Consider the following 21,224-nt stretch of genomic DNA (forward strand, 5'->3'; position numbering starts at 1 on the left):
GCCCTTCTTACCAAAACTTGCTTCTCATCTTGCTCCCTTTGCCTCTCTATTTACTCAAGCTCCCTCTTTCTCCTCATCTCTCGCTGCTCCTGCTCTTTCGTTTCTTCCCTTTGCTTTTCTCTTCACACCCTCTTGTGTACCTCCTTCTCTTCCTTCTCTTTCCTACTTTTTATATATCTCTGTTCACTCCCATGCTTCACTGCTTCCCTTACACCCATATACTTCCTTACTTCCCCCTCCTTTTTCTCCCACTGCCTTCCCATCTAATTTCAATAGTATTTGCCCTCCTACCCACTTGTTCACTGCTATATTTTTCCGCCCCTCCCTTGTGCTCGTCTGTGTCTCGCTGTGTGCCCCTTACTGCCCCTCCTCCTTGGTATATGGTGGAGTTTCGAGCTTTGGATTTGTGTACCCCTTTGCTGCTTGCAATACCTGTATAGGGTACAATCCCTGTGCTTCTGTTGTAGCTCCTTGGTTCTCATGGTCAGGTGGAGTTGGGGGAGCAGGGGCTGAGCGCAGGGTCGCCTGCTGGAGAAGCTCCTACATTGTGGCACTGCTTGCCAACCCCATTGCCGCACTCTGCCCCAACTTCCAGTGCTATACAGATGACACTCAGCTCATTTTCAGGCTACCTACAGCCACCTCCTCTCCCTCTCTCATCTCTGACTGCCAGTCCGCCATCCAGGAGTGGTGTGCCGCCAATGATCTCTGCCTCAATGCCAGTAAGACTGAGATTCTCCTCATTGGCACACCCAAGCCCTCCTTTGCTGTCACTCTCTGGCCAGCCTCTCTTGGCCCTATTCCTGCTCCCACCTGTGAGGAAAGAGACCTCAGGGTCATCTTCGACTCCACACTCTCCTTCTCGCCTCACATCTCCAACGTCTCTAAGAAGTCACACTACCAGCTGCACCTCCTCAGAGGTATTCTTCCTTTCCTCTACTTCCCCCAGAAGCTTCCTGTCTCCAGAGCTCTGGTTCTCTCTACGCTTGATTATTGCAACAGCCTCTTTCTAAATTTGCCTGCTTCTACTCTCTACCCTCTGCAACTCATCCGGAACAGGACTGCGAGACTTGTCCTTGGCCTTAAGCCCAGGGATTGTATCTCTCCAGTACTGACATTTCTGCACTGGCTCCCAGTGGCTGCACGGATTAAGTTCAAAACCTTCTGCATTGTCCACAAGGCCTTCTGGGGCCTGGGGCCTCAATACCTTCAACTCTCTCTTCCTAAATATCTTCCTTCTCGAGCTCTTCGCTGATCCACCTCCAACTTCCTCAGGCTCAGTCGCTTCTCCAAGCAACGAGTTGGTGGTAGATCTCTTTCTTCTGCCAGGGCCTCCCTCTGCAACAGCCTCCCTGCCTCCCTGACATTTGAGGAAAACCATTTACGGTTCCGGAAGTACCTCAAAACCTTTCTCTTTGCTTCTGCTTTCTCTCCTCCTCTCCCCTGCTGATTTTCCTGGCTGATACTGAAACTGCACCGGTTACCTGGCCACCCTCTGATCTTGGGCCCAGGTCCACTCCCCCGCCATTCGCACACCTGCACTGGCTTACTGGCAACCCCTGCACTTGAGGACTGTTTTCTGTATCCCTTCAGTCCCCCTACCATCACTTGACACCGGTTGTCTGCACTTACCCCTTGCACTTTTACTTATTTCTATTTATTCTATTATCCCATGTTCTGCACTGTCCCCTCCTTCCCCCTTCCACCGCTGCACTTTCCCGCTTCCCCCTACCCATGCACGTGTGTGATCTGAATGACACCTGGCCTGGTAGGATTGCTGTCTTTGTCTTCCCTCTGTTCCCCCTCCCTTGCCTTGTCGCGCCTTGAAACACTTGTGTATAGGCGCGTTATAAATGCCATATCATATCATATCATATCATATCATGGCGTGGTCAATTTACCTTCTGTGTTTTCCATCCATTCCGTGCTATATTTACAAATCTTGCCTTATGTCACGGGAGGGCCTTACATAGGTGCTGTAGGGACGTATCTCCCCCGCACTTCCCCTGATACATTGCTTTATACTCACTTGACCTCAAGTCATGGCTTTCGACAAATCCATTATTATTCAAACAAGAAAATACTTTTAATCTTGTTTTTCTCAACTTCACACATTTCAGTTCTTGTCAATTATAACTAGCCTCTCTGGCTCCCAGCCAACCTTTCAGGTGTGCTCTGTGCATCACCCTTCTATAACTCCTCTGCCTCCTCAGGAACACCTACTAATCTTGCGTCAATTGTAAATTGTAAACACCTACTCCTATACCCCCTCGTGCTCTCCTACTCCTATGCAAAGGCCCTCTGGGTGATGTCAACGCTACAGTATATAAGGGAATGATGGGAATCACTGACAAAGCTCACAACGCTATTGTTCCATCACACAGACATTTTCACAAACCCGTCATAAACCCACAGCTGTCTTCCTGCCTCCTAAAAGGGGATATCAATATTTCTCATGGTCAATCTGTACCTGCTGCATCGCCTTGTCGATAAAACGCCTCCACGAGACTTAACCAGAAGAACACCTTCTGCAATTTTAAGGTAGCTCCATTTGCTAATCCCTATACACAAGGATGCCATCATCCATGACCCGAGCTGAAACACCCAGATCTAATCCAGAACAGGACTGCAAGACTTGTCCTTGGCCTCAAGCCCTGGGATTGTATCTCTCCAGCTCTGAAATCTCTCCATTGGCTCCCAGTGGATGCAATAATTAAATTCAAAACCCTCTGCATTGTCCACAAGGCTTTCTGGGGCCTGGGTCCAAAATACCTTCAGCTATCCCTCCGCAAATACCTCCCGTCTCAAGCTCTTCGCTCCTCTACCTCCAACTCCCTCAGGGTCAGTTATTTTTCAAAGAAACGAGCTGGGGGTAGATCTCTGTCTTTGGCTGGGGCCTCCCTCTGGAACAGCATCCCTGCGACTCTAAAACTTGAGGAGTACATAGCTGCGGTTCCGGAAGCACCTCAAGACCTTCCTCTTTTCTTCTGCCTTTGCTCCCACTCTCCTCGTCTGTTCTCTCTTGGCACTGTGCACCTGGCCACCCTCTGTCCTCCGGGCCCAGCTACCTGCTCACCCTGACACCCCCCTGCACTTCCTCCGGGCCACCCCTCACACTGGAGTCTGTATCTGTACCCCTACAGCCCCCCCTTTTTCTTCCTGCACTTATCAGACCTACCCTGTCTGCTGCCTTAAACCTAGCACTTGCAAATTGCTGGCTGCACTAAAACTGTTTGTTGCCTTTATTATTTATTTATTGTTATTTATCTGTTTCTCCTCTGCTTCGCACTTTCCACTTCTCCCCCTTTCCATGCACTTTTCCCCTCCCTTTCTCCCATGCACTTGCGCGTTCTCAATGTCACTGGGCCTAGTAAAATCGCAGTTTTATTCTCCCCTGTTCCCCTCCCTTGCCTTGTCGCGCTCTGAAACACTTTTGTACGAGCGCGATAGAAATAAAATATCAATATCAAAACCAATATCAATCCACAGGAAATTCAATATTTACATAACGTTTGTCATCCGTACCCTTAAGTCAATAGTCTAGGTTAATCGCCTGAACCTTTTACCTCAAGACTGAATACTCCCTGGCCACAAAAATGACATCTACCTCTGCTCCTTTCCCTACTATACTTCACAGTACTCAATACTCCTATACAATACTCAATGATACTTCAAAGACACTCAACAAAACTCGTCACCACCCCATAGCCAACATTTCTTTACCACCCCCCTCAGTTGCTGTGTGGCTGAGTCAATACTTACACTCCATGATCCACTGACACTGCTCAGCTACTGGCTCCCCCAAAGCTGCTGCATCACCCTTCTGGTTTGCTGGGCTACCCATGGACCGTGGACAGGATATTCTCCAAACTGGCTCCTCACGGCATCGGCATGGGGGTGCACCTCACCTGGGGCTCACACTCCGTGAGGCGCTGCGATGGAAGAGGCGGCTTTATGCCAAACGGGCATAGTCAACCATACCTCTGCTACAAACTTGTTGGCTTTGGTATATTATAGGGACTGGGGTTCACACTACAAGCTCACCATTCGCTCACCAAGTGCCCCAACAAACCCTCCCCTAGTACACAGACGGAGGACTCAGTCAAGAGCAAGTTAGAACTGTTGTTTATTACACAAACAGACAGGGATTGTACAGGACATTGAGAGTCTCCCGAAGTCACATCTCCTAAGCCTGTGTCGGCCATTTTGTTAATTTACCATGTCACAACATGGGGCTCTTCCCCAAAAACCTGAAGCTGATCCCTCCCCAGGCCTGGGACCCAGCTCTGTTGTCAGCGCTCAGTGCACCTTCTCAAGATGATGAGAAAGACAGTGTAGCTATTAGTATTACCACTTTTGCCTTTGAATGTGGCTGCAGGATTGCAACGTTGTTAAAGAATCCATGTTTCACTTCATGTCGGTGTCGCTGGGAACGGCTCATCTTCCCACAGTCGTTGAATGATCATTGTCTGGCTCAGCCGAACTACGTGGTTGAGGAACGCAAAATCGAGCTCTCTGGTCTGCAATTTGTGAGGATTTATGCTAGTATTTTGCAGATGGCTTCTTGTCTCCGAGGCTCAGGAATGTTCTGCTCATTGCTGACCTTGGCTGTGAGCCCTGGCCTGCTGCTTCATGCAGTCTGATTCTGTTTTTCTTCGCCTCTCATCCAAAGGCTTGTGGCCTCATGTAATCGCACTACAATTATACTATGATTTCTATATATCTATAACATGCTTTGTTTCTTATTGGTTAGTAGTATCGTGGTCCTTCCAGGATTCTTATACGATCCTGTAGTTCCATATGGTTAGTTGCAATAAGCGTCTGCAAGCTTGATCTGCAGCTCTTCTTCTTGCCTTGCGTTCTGTGTTTCTGCGTTTGACTAATGAAAAAATAATAAAGGCTTTCGATAGTATGTCTATGTATCTGTCCTCTATCTACAGAACTGTGTAAGCATGTTCTTCGTGTGTGCACGTGTGTGTCCGTGTAACTTTGTGCATGGGTGAGAGTTTGCTTCATGACTAATGCTGCTATGTGGTGGTATCACTAATGATGTCAGCACAATGGATTTCCTTTATGAGTCAATCTGATCCATTGAGGCATTAGGATCCATGATCAGTGTTGTGGCACCTGTATCCAGTGAATATGAGTGAATATCTGTTTGCATATGTGGATGTCACCGGCCCTCCGGGGGGGCCTGTCCAAACAGTGAGTTGCACCTTGGGTTATTGACTCTTCAGCTGTCATGTTCATGGGGGTGAGGAGGGGCTTTCCAGGGACCCTCTCTTCAGAGAAAAGGAAGAATACCTCTAATGAGGTGCAGTTGGAGTGGGCCTTCTTGGGAACATCTGTGATGTGAGGAGACAAGGAGAGAGTAGAGTCGAAGATGACACCAAGGATTTTTGCTTCACAGGAAGGAGGAGGAAGAGTGCCCAAGGAGGTTGGCCAGAGGGAGAGAGGGAAATTGGGAGCAGGGGTCCCAATGAGAAGGATCGCAGTCTTACTGGCATTAAGCCAGAGATTGTTAGAGGCGCACCAATACTTAATCGCAGACAGACAGTGAGGAATGAGCAAGAGAGGAGAGGAGGCTAAGGGGAGTCTGAAAGAGAGCTGACTGTCATCTGCATAACACTGAAAGTTAGAGGAGAAGGTGGAGATCAGGTGGGCCAAAGTGGCCAAGTAGACATTGAAGAGCCAGTACGAGAGGTTAGAGCCCTGGGAACACCACAAGTGGAGAGAGAGGTGGAGGAGTGTAAGGACCCAAGTTGGACCAGCAAGGGTCGGTCCAGGAGGAAGGACAACCACTCCAGGGCCTGATCTGTGATGCTGAGGTTCTCACAGAGTTGATTGATCAGGTTGCCGTGATTGACTGTGCCAAAAGCCGAGGAAAGGTCAAGGAGGTATGAGGACAGAAGGAAGGCTTGAATCGAGATTAGTGAGCAGATCTTCACGGGTGTTCAAGAGAGCTGTTTCCATGCCTCTGGCTGCTCTGAATCCAGACTGATGGTCATGGAGACAACCAACAGGTTCCGTGTGGAGAGTAAGCTGGGAGATGGCCAGCTTTTCCAGGAGTTTGCCCAGGAAGTAGAGTGATAGATGTCGGGCGATAGTTTGCTGGACAGGTAGGATCGGCGGCAGGCTTTTTAAGGAGGGGTGCACAAAGGATTGTTTGAGGAGAGCAGGGAAAGTTCCAGTGGCAAATGACTGATTGCAGAAATCGGCCAAGGGTGCAGCAAGGGTGTTAATGTGGTCCTTGGTGGTTCTGGAGGAGCAAGGGTGCACCTGTTTGGACGACACTTTCATAGATCGGACCTGTCTAGAAACCTTGTCAGGTGTAGTCGGAGAGAAGGGAGGAGAAGAGGGAGAGGCAGCCAGAGAGAGGCCACAAGAGGTAGAGGAAGTAGAGAGGGAGGGCAAGATGTCCTGAGTTTTATTATGAAGTGAGAAGCCAGAGCTGTAAAGAGGGCCTGGGAGAGAACAGGAGAGGTGGTGACTGCAGAAGGATTGGCCAGCTCTTTGCATATTTTAACAAGTTTGGCCATGTTGTTAGAGGCCATAGAGATGCGGGCTTGAGTGTGGGCTCTCTTCTTGGACAACACAGAGTCTGTATTGCCTTTGGAGCAGGCGGCAGGCCAGTTTGTCAGAGGATGCGCCTGATGCCCTACACTTCCTCTCAGCCTCCATACACCTTTGTTTCTGGGTAGTGAGGTTGGAGTCATACCAAGAGTTGCACTTGGAGGTAGGCTTCAGATGGATTATTTTTACAGGGGCAAGGTGGTCCAGAGTGTTGGAGATAGAAAGATGCAGGTTTGAGAGGGCTGTGTCAGGGTGTGAGTCAGCTTCAGGTGTGGGAGGAGCAGAGAAAGTAGCGGCACAGGCATCCACTGACACACCCTTCATGGGCCTAATGACAGAGAAGGTAGGCGGCAGTGCTGTACAGGGCTTAGCCTGGGGCACAGAGAGCGTCAGGTGAGAGGAGAGCAGAAAGTGGTCAGTCCAAGAGAGAATAGTGGTGAGAGGGTTTGAGAGGGGAATGTCTGAAGAGATGAGAACATCTAAGGTATGCCCGGCAGAGTGTATCGGGCCAGAGGGTAGAATGGAAATGGAGAATGTTGCAGAGGTTGCGCAAAAGAGTCCCAAGGAGGGAGAAGCCAGAGCCGTACTTGCCGTACTCAGCCTTGTTATGTTAGAGGTGGGGCTAGGGTGGGGCATTTGCGGGGACGTGATGTGCGTGGACAGGATGTCCACAGGCAGTTGAATAAAGAAGGGTTTGAGCCCAGTGCAACTGTGTGGGTGTTTGTTTATTGTCAGGGCAGCTGGAAAGGTACCTGTGCCTGCAGGTCCATTGTCGGGGGCTGCCTGTCAGACAGACAGTGATTTACACAAAGAATAGCACACTTAAAAAGTTAGGACATAGTGTAAATGCAGCGTACCGGGATATGTGCTGTAGCTCTTGCCCCAGAGGTAGTCTGAATATGCAGGTTTCCATAAAGCCCTTTGCCAACTATCAGTGCTTTTAGTGGGCCGAGGGTAGTCGTGTGAGTTCAACGCTCGCTTAAATCACGATACAGGAGAGGGGCTGAGCAGGGCCTTGACACAAGTTATTGTAATGATGGCCTCTGCATCGATATGCAGAAACCCATTAACGCATGTTTCTCTGCGTGCTTTTTAGTGCGCACATTACAGTAGCCATGGATTGATTGCTGCTGCTATCAGGCAGGTGTTCTTTGCTTTCTCAGACCATTGCCCCTAACTCCCATTGAGCAGTACCATGGCAGGGTGCTACCTGACTACAAAAGGTGCGCATTTTTTTTAAAAAGAAATTGAAGCTCCTGGGCTGTAGCCAGCGCCATATGGCTCTTTGTTTCTGGAGTGGCTGGCTTTCTTGTTCAAGCCTCTTAAAAAGACAGGGGTTCCACAAGTGTAACACTTTAGAAGTGACCCTAAATAAGAAAGAATAGGAATAACAATATGTCTTTCTGGAATTCTATACAATAATTGCTAGACTCATTAAAGGTTTATTTCAGGCACGCTTCAGTCACTGATTTAGTCTGTTCTTAAACACTTCAAATTGACAATGCAGCCAAAAACGTCCAAAAAGCATCTAGAGTAGAATAAGCATCCATGTTGGACTATGTATTTTGCTTTTCACACGTTTTTTCTGCGGTTGTCTCTATTACAGTCATCACAAGACATTCCATCTCGGTGTCCTCGGTCACTTAACAAAATCCTTGTGCCATAAAGCTTGTGTACAGTGTATAAATGTTTCACCATTGCACATAAAGTGGCCCTTGATATCATTGTGCCACAATTATTGCTTTGTTGCAATGTGTCTATCCTATCTCCATGGCATGCTTTTCAGGATGTTTGTTTGCATGTATGTGATAACGAGTGCTTAGAGTACGGGATGCCATGTTAGTGCGCTGCTTTCCCTGTGCTGCTCTAAATTCTTTAATAAACTGTTATGAACCCTCCCAATGATATGTATTTTGCCAACCTCTGAAGCCTGAAAAGTAGATCCATGTAGGCTTGAAATGTGGCCAACTTTGCAACGGACCTGCAGATTAACTGGCCTGCTGTTAACTACCAGTTTAAAGGTATGCACTACAGAGTGTAATTTGCTTTCTTACTTTGAGAACATTTAGACATGCAATTATTCATTTTACTATAGCTGGTAAGATAGCTCAGTGGGTTGAGCGCTCGCTGCTGCGATGTGTGTGTTATCTGCAGTGTGAAGGTTCAACACCTGGCAAGCCCAACTCAGCCTTTCATCCTTCTGAGGTTGATAAATGAGTACCAACACAGGTTGGGTGATATTGTTTGTATATTTGTTCTATATAAAGCGCTTAAGCATAGGTGCTATATAATAACTTATCATTTGGCCTTGGACGCCGGCTTTCATTCACAGTAATTTGGTAATATGGGCCTATATACATTGATATTAACGATACAGACGGTGATCCATTCTTGTATGAAATGTATATCACATTACAGTGATATCGTAACCATATCTTGCGTACTGTACTTAGGAACAATGCTATCTGATGCCACTTCCTGTTTTGTCAAGTGGTGAAATGTTGTGTTTCATTGCCTTCCATGATGTCATTTTGGGGTGGGGTCCAATGATACCACTTCCTCTGATGCAATCAGAGGTCAAGGCTCATGTGAGCTCTCTTCCACTACCCCAGGCATTTTGGTGAAATGTTGTCCCTGAAGGCAGAAAAGCCTTACAATCATAAAACATGAACACTAAAGGAAGCCCAGCAGCTGGAATCTATCTGGCAGAAGGAAACTCGCGATGCTTACACCCGGCAACAACAGGCGGTGACCTGGCCTGCTAGGCAGGGCTGCTGGTGCCAAACTGCCAGCTTGCAAATGCTGGGTTCAGCCACATCACCCTCTCCTGAGCCATGGAGACACCTATTGCATTCTCCTAGTACAGCTGACCAAGTGGGTGACCTCCTTGAGTATTCCTTCATGGCCCAGGGTGGAGCAGGAGGAGGAGCTACTGTCCCTTCATACCTGGCATTTGCACTAGCTCCACATCCATCAACAGCTATTTAGGCAGTGGCAGTGTATTGCCAGACATTGGCAGCAGCATCTTTCATCCAATGCTTAAATCATTTACATTTTGCCACTTTGACGTAAAACATTAACATTACTTTTTACAAATCCCTACTATTTCCATACAAGGAATGTGAGGATGGAAGTTTATTTTGTGCCATTTGATTTATTTTTAGTGCAGAAATTATACATGTGAATCAACTGCATATTAAGTTGCATTAAGTCCAAATGATGCGTAAGAAGTAAGGCCTAGTCAGCCAAATTCTTAAGAATCCAACTAGACTAGTTCCTTTGTTTACGTACTCTACCTAAGAGAAATGCACCTGGCCCTTGGTGATGAGTGACAGCATTTTTTTCCAGTTCTTTCTATAAAATGGTGCATGTCACCATGAGCACACTCATATTTGGAGCAATGCTGCCACCAAAAGGCCAGCCATTTACAGTAAAACGTTTATTTGCCATTTACTGCAAGCAAAGTTTGTTTGCAGTAAATGCAAGTTTGCAGTAAATGGCAAATAAAAGTTCCCAACAACTCAGCAGCAAGGTTGAGTGCAATGTAAATGGTACTCACCCTTCATAAGAATCTCCTTGACAATACGAGTAGGTTAGTAGATTTTGAAAGCACAACTGGTGATTAATGTGCTGTGTTAAGGCCCTGAAGTTTGTGTGCTTTGATCACGCTGTCTCTCCATATTAGTCACCTGTAGCTTGAATCCACTTACCATAGGGTGGTATTAGATGCAATATAATGTGAACATTTTAATATAAACATTTGATATGTTGTACATCGTTTCCATTTATGAGGTAAGGTTGGACTCACCTCATGGTTCCCTTTTTGCCTCTTCTCTTTGATACTTTTGACTGCAGATGTGAAAAACTGGACCAGCTCCTTGGGAAACAGCGAGATGTCCATTTTTTGAAGAATAGGAATCAGAAATGGAAAAAACACTGGAAAGGAAAATAAATAACTGATGGTAAGTTTTCCAAAAGAGTTAATTTCATTGTTGAATCTTGGCAGGTGTTGGGGCCACCTATGTTTCTAGCGAGTAGCTATTTCCCAAACCTGGACATCAAAATCCCTACCTGCCATTGAAACTTAGGCACTTACATTTATCAACATGGTGATGCTACTAGGTTGGTCAACAAACTTGAGCACACTTTCATGGAAATGTGTTGATCATGGTTTTCAAGTCCCTCAAATTCCACAAAATAGAACTGTAGCGGAAATCAACAGTGTGTATATGTGAACGTTTATAATCTGTGTGTGACCCTCAACTTCATGGAACCAACTAACCATCTAAATGGCAGGAAAAAAAGATCTAAAGGAAACAAAATGATGAATGTGTGCTCCTGGTGAGACGATACAGAACGCAAATGATCTCCTTCCCAGCAACACAAATCAGTCGATAGGTTGCAAAACAGAAAAGTTCTAGTCCTCTCATGCGTTGGTCTTTAACAGTGGATATAATAAGAGCAATTGCCAGGTGTGGTGGCGTGCGCCTGCAATCCCAGCATGAGTGCGGGAGGCTGAGGTTGTGGATGGGGGTTCGGGGCTGCTGTTTGCATCCACTGGTGATCTGCTAGAGCTATCCTGAGTATATTCTGTGTAACCCCGAGTGAAGGGGCCTGTGTTCTGCTCCTGGTGAACCCTAAGAGAAGGGGACTTGCTTCTGTGTCAAGTGGGATCTACGATGTACACGAGCAGTGAGCTGGGCAACACAGACATAACCTCCACACAAAAGAAATTAATACAAAATAATAAATAAATAAATACATAAATAAATAAATAAAGAGCAATTCATGGTGTATACATGGTAGTAATAGTAGATATTCGAAAAACATCCAGAGATCACATGGGTTGGCACAGGAGCAGGGAGATTAAGGTGTTTGCCATTGGAACTGTTCTATAACATGCCCACATGGCTGACTCAGAAACCTACAGACCACAGACTTCGCAAATGGGGGTGGGAGTACTGCAGGGGAAAGAGGTATTAAGTTAACTGAACATAATACACTTTCATCTGTGCAATGGAGTCCTGCCAATTTCTAAGTGCACCCCTGGCTTTGAAGAATGAGGTTGGGTTTATGCCCACATTGCCTATGACCAAGGAGCATGCCAAGACCATATACTGAAGTTCAACGCCTTTATTTGTAAGTTAGTCACAAGAAGGAACCAATTTAAAATAGAAATGGGATTTCGCTGGGTCTCACCACGTCAGGGTCCTGGGTTTCCAGGGCCTCTTTAAGACTCTGATCCATTCCTTACAGTTCTACAGGGGTTTCATCACCTCTTTCCAAGATTCATGGAGTAATGGACTTTAGGTCCTCCCAAACCCTTAATCTGATGACTGCTTAGTTGCATAGCGTTTGGGGTAACATACTCCAAGACTCACTTTGGATCAAAGTCTCTCAAACAAACGGACCAGGGGAGGTAGCTGACAGGGAGAAATCGAGAGGCGTCCCTGGGGGTCAATCTTGCGTGCGGTACCTGCTGCTTGTTTTCCCCTTGCTTCTCTGGTCTCACTGTAACCTCCCTGGTACATACTCCTTCCTATCACTGCCTGGTCCTTATTAGAGCTGGCCTGGCCCACCGGATCCTTCCCATCATGTCTGCATAGAGGACTGGTTTACACCTACTCCTCAGTTGCACCTTCGTACCTGATGCACCCACCTCCTCCTCTTCTGTACCACCTTCACCTCCTGATGGTGCCCTGTCCTTCTCCTATCTCACTATGACCTGGTGGTCCATGACACATTTACCACCTGCTGTCACCTGCTCTCACCACCCCTAAACCACCTTCTTTTGGTGTTCTCTCTTCCAGGCTACTGCCTTTTACTTTCACTATTACTACTTCTACTTCTTTAACACCTTGAGGTTCCACTTCCCCCTCCTCTGTATCGCCACTTAAAGTTATTATCTCCACTGTGTCACTTCCGATCCCTGGTGTATCATACCACATCTTCCTGCACTCAAACTCTCACCACCTCCTCCTTACTTTTATCTCATCCTCCTGATGTTACCACCCCTTTCTTAAGTCTCTTAGCTCCCATCATCTCCTTCAGTTTTCCTCTACGGCCACCATTCCAGTCTTCTCCGTCTCACCTGCCTCTACTTTCTCTTACTCACTCCCATCTCCAACCACCACCAAATGCAAGCATCCTGCTCTTTCCAACCCACACTGGCAGGCTAGTTTTTATTGTGCTCGCCATGGGTTGAGTTCTTAGTGAGTCGCTGTGTCTGGTAATTGGTTTAGATTTGAGATTGGTTGGTGCTCCTGGCCTCACTTTGGGACTAGCGGGCTGGAACAAGCCTTCATCTGGCATGTCTGCCATCTTGTTTTCACTTTACTGCAACCCTGTAGTGCCGCCTGTGCCTTAGTTCGTGCTCTCCAGTCCCCTCAAAGTATGAATTACAAGTGGAATTGAAAACGCAGTGAGATGGATAGAAGGTGTTAGTTACACAGAATATACAACATTTTCTCTGCGGAAAAGAAAAGCTGTTCCATGAGACAATGAAGTGGCAACTTTGCATCATATACAGGAAACTGCATTTGGAAAACCATAGACTTGTAATATTTTAGCCAGCACCGGTCTCCACAGCCCACAGAGCATCTCACTAGTAACCTTTGTTTTGGTGAACGAAGAACCACAAGTTTGCAACATTGTATAATGAATGAAATTGACTTGATGTGAATTAAAGTGCTTTCCCCCAGACCACCCGCCCCCCCACACCACCTTCCCCCCCCCCCGGGGATTCAGGGTCTCAGTTGATAAGATGGCCCACTATAATTGCTCAGTACAGCCATACTAGGAATGGGCCCGGACTGTCATGACTGTCCTGTCAGAAGCTTACACACGGGAGCACCTGGATTGACCCTTGCTCTATGATGGAGATAAAGGGAGGGGAATCAGGGCATCCTCCCCAAACAGATACTTGTTTGCGGTGTAACCAGCCCCCCCCCCTCACTCACTACTGTTTTGTGTTGCCCAGGTTTCAGCAGAATCCAAAACAGAGGCGAGTTGGTGCTTTTGACTGTGGCAAATAAATTTTATTTTGCACTGATGTTAACCTTTTTTTACATATTCATCTACGCATTATAGAGATCTAAATTCATGTCACTAGACATACATTTCAAACTAGTTTGAACTCACTTGTCATAAACTATCCCAAGGTTTTGAGGATGCTCACATTTGCACTGCTGATGTTCTGGTGAATTAGAGTGTATCAATGAATCCCGTCGGCTCCTTCTGCTAGTGCAGGGATCTGCCAGGGCTAGGGCAGGGGTCTGCCACCTTTGGCTCTCCAGATGTTTTGGACTACAGCCCCTATCGGCTCTAGCCAGCATATTCAGTAGTGACAAATCATGGCAGTTGAAGTACAAAATATCTGGAGATCCACAGGTTGCAGACCCATGCAGACCCCTGTGCTATGGCATATGCAATAGGTCAAGATGAGCCTGTCTTTTTGGCTCCCTGTATGCCTTCTCTGTGAGTATGTGGCTGAATGATTAAAGTCTTGCCCTTGGACGACCTCCAGCTATCTCCAAACAACAGCGTGTGACCTTGGTTCCTAGTGATAGATCAGAGACATGGACAGTGCCTTTCAACATGGCTTGAGATGCAAAGGCTGGTGCAAAGAACTCATTGGAGATCTTCCCCTCAAGCTCCAATCCTTCTAATGAACATGGGTGGGTTAGATTGGAATTTGGTGGTGTGGTCTTACAGTAGGAACCAACCTTCAACATTAAGGGTCACTTAGGGAGAAAAAAGGAATAACAAAGCCATTTAAGGTTTGGAGAGCTCATTCTCCATCATGGCTCATGTTGGGTTTAAGTTGTGGGTGGGTGTATTGCCACTATCACTATACTGTTTATAATCCACTCAGTAGTTTCTTACCAACCCTGCCCCGCATCTAGCACCAAGACACCAGTAATGGTGATAGTCACACAACACACATTGAATTAAATAAAAATATGCAAGTTATCATTTAGGTGGAGTTCAAGCATAAGTTGCAAGTGATACAAAAGCAGTAACACTGACCACTCCAGTACTCTCTGGCAATCTTTTTTGACACAAGTGAATGACCTTTCCTCAAGAGTCCAAGTTCTTCGCCTTAGTCTTATAGCCAGTTTTCTTTTAGTAGGATGTCTCGGAGGAGGTGAATTCCCTCCATCTTGAAATGTGGCTAGTCATGTAGGGTCACTTATTTGAGTGGGACTTGAGACCTGTTAATGGCAGCGTACTGCCTCATGTGGCTGGCAAATCAACCTTTCAAAAATAGTATGGCTTTCCAACTATAGATTATTTTAGTATTTTGACTGCTATTACAAATTTACATTTTTCCCAGAACTGAAAGATCTTATTCTGAAGAAATATATTGTGGCTGCCTAATTCTAATATTCTTCACTTGGAAAAATCAGTAATAGAAGATATTTAAGATGGGAGCTCCTGGATAACGAAATAGTTATTTCTCAAATGTTTGCCTCTTATTCTATGTCAAGACTGCAGGCGAGCACTATACTTTATTTCGATTAATGCTACCATCCAACAGCTTTTAAATCTCAGAAAAGAATATTCTATAACAACTTTTAAACCTTTTAAAAAAAAATTCTAGTCACATTAAATCCACTAGAAGCTATCTGGGAAAACCTCCCTCTCATGAGTCTTTTCCTCCCTCAGTAGTTTCCTCTTCAAAATCCACATGTTGGGTTCAAATGAATTATTGTGCAAATCGGTGCAACATTCTGCTTGAAAAGTGTAGCACGCCCCTATCAGCAGAGAGTCAGCAAATGTCAGACTGCTAGCTTACGTCTGATATTATTTATGCTATTTTAGGAGTATGGTGGTGGAGCAGACAGGATCATTGACCTTTTGCTGTGTGGTTTTTCAAACAAATATTCTTAGCTTCTCAGAGGAGAAAGGTTTGTAAGATGTTGAAAGAATTCCGTGTCTCACCTACGAGAAGTAGCTTTGGACTCAGGAAGCGGAAGTTGAACAGTCTCCTGCCATTGGTCACAAAGGGATCATTAGGGTTGTTCATCGAGTCCACATTTACGCTGAAGGAGGTGCTTAGGACCACGTCAGTACTGTAGCTGGCAAAAATCCTGAGAAGAAAGATAAAGCAAGTGAAACATGTTAACTTCAGGTGGTGAACCACAAAACCTTACAAAATGTTCGTAGAACAGAAACAACAAAAGCCTAATCTAGTAGCATTGAAAATGACAGTCATTTCAACTATTCCCCGTCAGTGTCATGAACCGGCGAAATTGCCCCTTCTGGACCTCATGTTCATTGTCACGAAGGGCTTGTACTCCTTGTTCCTCCCAACATGGCCGTACCAAGCTCCATGCTATGCACTAGCTTTCACGTCGTAGCACGTACTATAAATTGGTCACGCCCCTGCGGGTCCGCGCGTCTCAACGCTATCTTCGATAGTGACCCGACGTGTGTTTGCTCTCTACATTTGCTTCCTTGATCCTCTTTCTTCCTTCCTTGCCTTTTTTCCTGTTCCTGTACTTCCCCCCTACATTGCTTGTTTATCGCTAATCCTGGACACCCTGGAACCACGAACTTCCCGGAACTCTGAACGCGCTCTGCAACCTGACGAGGCTCGGGCGAGCCTATTCAAGACCCGAACCACCCACAGGAAGAGTCCTGCGGCCGAACAAGGGAGATCCCGATCACAGGTGAGACGGGGGGAGATTTATGACAGTTTGAGACGCCAAACGATCAATACGGATTCTACCATGGAGAATGCTATTCAGGACCTGATGCGCGGAATGCAAGAACTTTCCACAGAGATGCAGAATATAAAAGCCGAGAATGCAGCGCTAAGACAGCTCGTCTTGTCACGCGACTCCGCGAACAAGGACAGCGTATTATTGGGAGGAGTGGTTGATAAATACGACGGTTCAACAAAGACCTTACGTGGATTCCTGGATTCTTGTTTGGTACATTTTACCTTTAAGCCCTACTATTTCACAACTCCTAGGGCTAAGGTGTGCTTCATAATATCGCATCTTTCCGGTAATGCCCTTACATGGGCCACTCCATTACTCAATTCAGGGGATGCTCTCCTGGATGATTATGAAGGGTTCATCGCGGAACTCAAGACCATGTTCGAACGACCAGAGCTGGTTCACAGTGCTCAAGAAAAGCTACTTGACTTCCAACAAGGATCCCAAGACATGTTGACCTATGTTACCAGATTCAAACAGCTAGCCAAAGAGGCAGACTGGCCCATGGAAGCCAGTTTTACTTTGTTTCTCAGAGGTCTAAATGAAGAGATTAAGGACGAGCTAGCCAGGGTGGCACGTCCTAGTTCATTCCAGGCCCTCCTGGACTTGTCTATGCAAATAGACTTTAGAATCCAAGAAAGAAAGGCCGAAAAGAAAAAGAATAAAGTATCAATTCAAAGATACTCCCTGTAGAATACTACAAGGACAGAATCTGCCAAGAGTCCGAGCACCGATTCTGAACCCATGCAACTTGGAGCCTTTCGTGGACCAATTTCCCCGCAGGAAAGGTTAAGAAGAATACACACAGGCTTATGCATGTATTGTGCCTCGGATAAACATCTAGTTAAAGAATGTCCTCTGGCTCCTCCCCGGCGCTCGGGAAATGCCAGCTCCCGATCCTAAATGAAGCAAGGTTTCGGGAGAGCGATGTTTGCTCCACATCAATTCCATTCTTGAACTCTCCTGGACAAAACAAATTGGTGATATTACAGGCCTTTTTATCGCCATCCAAGGACAAGGTCTACCCCATACTGGCCTTGGTGGATTGCGGAGCAATGGAAGTCTTCATTGATCAAGATTGGGTCAGAAGTCATAACATTCCGTATGAAGCAAGAAGTTTTTCACAGCCAGTGGAAGCGATCGACGGAAGACCTCTTTCCTCAGGACCCATAAGTCTGCAAACAATGGAGATCCATCTTTTCATAAATCATCATCAAGAAAGAATTGTGTTTGACATTATAAAATCAGCCCATTACCCAATGGTTTTGGGCATGCCCTGGCTACAAAGGCACAATCCATATATCAACTGGACGGCCGGATCCTTATTCCTGGGCTCGGAGTTCTGTATGAACCATTGTTTAAACCTGGATACCTCTGTCACAGCCCCTAAAGGTCCACCAAGGTGTCCGGAGACACCACTCATGGTTTCCAATATTGTACAAGTTCCAGAGATCTATCAAGGGTATGCTGATGTATTCTCTACTGCCATCGTTCAAGCCTTACTCCACATAGACCCGAAGACTGTGCCATAGATACTGAACCCTCAGCAGTGATTCCCTTTGGCAGGATGTTTATCCTTTCAGAACCAGAAAAGAGAGCCCTCCGGGAATACCTAGACACTAATCTTGAGAATGGCACCATAACACCTTCAAAATCACCAGCTGGTGCTTTCATTGTTCTTTGTTCCTAAAAAGGATACCAAAGAGCTCAGACCTTGCCTGGACTATCGGGGCCTAAATCAACACACCCTGAAAGACAGATACCCACTACCCCTGATCTCAGATATCCTTGAAGCTGTGAGAGGTGCAGTGATATTCACAAAACTGGATCTTCGAGGTGCTTACCATTTGATCCATATCAGGGAAGGAGACGAATGGAAAACAGCCTTTAGAACACCCTTTGGTCACTTTGAATACCTAGTCATGCCCTTTGGTCTGACTAATGCTCCCGCAGTCTTCCAGCGTTTTATGGATAGGGTGTTCTCTGACATGTTATTTCTCAATGTTATCGTCTACCTGGATGACATATTGATCTTCTCAAAGGATTCCTTGAAACATGAAGAACATGTAAAGGCAGTACTTCAACGTCTCTGTGAAAATCAACTCTTAGCCAAACCAGAAAAATGTTTGTTTCATGCTACATCAGTTCACTATCTGGGGTTTGTCCTTAGTTCAGAAGGAATTAGTATGGATCCTTCAAAGGTGAAGGCCATACTGGCTTGGCCCGCCCCAACATCTGTAAAGCAAATACAGTCCTTCCTGGGGCTTGCCAACTTCTACCGGAAATTCATTCCCACCTTTTCCGAGATTGTTCAACCCATTGTTAATCTCCTGAAGAAAGACGTTCCATTCAACTGGTCTATACCATGAGACAAGGCATTCCAACGCTTGAAAAAAGAATTCACTCAGGCCCCCATCCTGGCCCAACCTGACATAAATCGTCCTTTTCTAGTGGAAACAGATGCCTCCAATTACGCCATAGGAGCAGTTTTAAAACAAGAATCCGATGATAAGTTGGAACATCCCATTGCTTACCTTTCACGGACCCTGACTACCAGTGAGACTCACTACTCAGTTCTGGAGAAGGAGTTATTGGCCATTCGTCATGCCTTCACTGAATGGAGACATCTACTCCTGGGTGCTAAATATCCAGTTCAAGTCCGTACTGATCATCGAAATCTTCAGGTCCTACAATCCATGGAGTGCAGGAACAGTAGACAAGCTCGATGGGCCTACTTCTTTGCTCAGTATCAATTTCAAATCTCACATGTTCCTGGACCGCAAAACATGATTGCCGATGCCCTTTCTCGGCGTCCCGACTACGTTCCCTTGGAGGATAAGATCTCTCCTAAAATGTTTCCACCTACAATCTTTGTAGCTCAAGCGATCAATCTCCTGGAAGAAATCAGAGTACAGACTCAATCATCTGAACTCTGGAAGGACATATCCGAGAAAAATCCCTGGCGTTTGTCAATCAGGGAAGGATATTTATTCAAGAACAATTCAGTGGTCATTCCGACAAAAGAACTTCAACAGAAGGTAATGAATCTATGCCATGATACTCTTCACTCCGGCCACGAGGGGTAACCAACACCTTCCGTCTTATACAAAGACAGTTCTGGTGGCCAGGAATGAAGTCCAGTGTAGTTCAATACATCAAGACCTGTGCAATTTGTAGTCAGAACAAATACGATAATCAGAGGCCGGCGGGTCTGCTTCTACAACCTACGTTGCCAACCAGACCCTGGGAAGTTATTGCCACTGACTTCATTGTTGAATTACCACCTTCCCGAGGATATACAACCATCATGGTAACCATTGACTTGTTCACTCACCTAGCTCATTTTACACCATTGTATAAACTACCATCTTCCTCAGAACTTGCTGGAATTTTCCTGGAACATATTTTTCATCTTCATGGCCTCCCTTTCAAGATTATTTCGGATCGGGGACCTCAATATATTTCACAATTCTGGAAACATCTCTGTCGTGTCCTAGGAATCCAACATGCCCTTTCTTCAGGCTATCATCCACAAACCAATGGGGCAACGGAACGAGTAAATCAAACCCTGGAACAATATCTTTGTTGTTTTGCCACCAAGGTTCAAGACGATTGGTCTCTCCTTATACCTTTAGCCGAATTCTCCTACAATAACTCAGATCATTCAGCTCTCAAGATCAGCCCTTTCTATTGAAGTCAAGGTTATCATCCGTCTGTTTTACCATCAGTTCTTCCAGAATCTACTCCGGTACCTACCCTTGACTCTTGGATTCAGACGCTGATCGACTTACAAAGAGAGGCAAATGGATCAGTTAGAACAGGCCCAGACTCGAACTAAAAGATATGCGGACTCTAACAGAAGACCATCACCTTCCTATGCAGTTGGCGATCAAGTCTGGCTAGCCTCGAAACTGTTACCTCGACATCTACGACCAAACAAATTGGCTCCTTGCTATTATGGTCCATTTTCTATAAAGGAGATCATCAATCCTGTCTCCTTCCTACTTAAGCTCCCAGATTCCTGGAAGAAGATACATCCAGTCTTCCATACTTCCCTGTTGAAACCCTACGTTAGTTCTACTCGAAAACCCTTCAAACCCACACCTGTTGTTGTGGACGACCAGTTGGAATATGAGGTGTCCAGGATTTGTGATTCCAGGTATAGAAGGGGTCGATTACAATTTCTGGTCGAGTGGAATGGCTACCCCCCTAGCGAGAGAACATGGGAACCAGTTTCTAATTTAAAGACCCCTCGTTTGCTCAGAAGATTCCATCTTATTCACCCAGGCAAGCCTGGAGGAACCAGTCTTCGGAGGGGGCATGCTGTCATGACCCGGAGAAATTGCCTCTTCTGGACCTCATGGTCATTGTCACGAAGGGCTTGTACTCCTTGTTCCTCCCAACATGGCCGTACCAAGCTCCGTGCTACGCACTAGCTTTCACGTCGTAGCACGTACTATAAATTGATCACGCCCCTGCGGGTCCGCGCGTCTCAACGCTATCTTCGATAGTGACCCGACGTGTGTTTGCTCTCTACATTTGCTTCCTTGATCCTCTTTCTTCCTTCCTTGCCTTTTTTCCTGTTCCTGGACTTCCCCCCTACATTGCTTGTTTATCGCTAATCCTGGACACCCTGGAACCACACACTTCCCGGAACTCTGAACGCGCTCTGCAACCTGACGAGGCTCGGGCGAGCCTATTCAAGACCCGAACCACCCACAGGAAGAGTCCTGCGGCCGAACAAGGGAGATCCCGATCACAGGTGAGACGGGGGAGATTTATGACAGTCAGTGAGTATAATTAAAAATAGTAGCTTAAGTGTTTAATGACGTGACTTAGCGCTCCCCTACGTTGGAATTATTTAACTTCAATCTCATTTCTAGCTACTTGCAATGTGCTTCCTTGCAATATGGAAAGGTACGGAGG

At 46.2% G+C, this 21,224-nt stretch overlaps 1 protein-coding gene across 1 annotated transcript in view; it reads right to left on the bottom strand.

Annotated features, from left to right (window-relative positions):
* LOC138569531 (cytochrome P450 3A24-like) overlaps positions 1-21,224 on the bottom strand; it is a 224,409-nt gene that overhangs the window by 70,790 nt on the left and 132,395 nt on the right. Inside the window, exons 7-8 of the mRNA XM_069647587.1 lie at positions 15,517-15,665; positions 10,382-10,509 (exon numbers count right to left, since the gene is read on the bottom strand). Coding sequence (XP_069503688.1) covers positions 10,382-10,509; positions 15,517-15,665 — 277 coding nt within the window. The remainder of the gene's footprint in view (positions 1-10,381; positions 10,510-15,516; positions 15,666-21,224) is intronic.

Source organism: Ambystoma mexicanum, chromosome 2q (genome assembly GCF_040938575.1).
Source record: "Ambystoma mexicanum isolate Mex_15411 chromosome 2q, UKY_AmexF1_1, whole genome shotgun sequence".
Taxonomy (NCBI): domain Eukaryota; kingdom Metazoa; phylum Chordata; class Amphibia; order Caudata; family Ambystomatidae; genus Ambystoma; species Ambystoma mexicanum.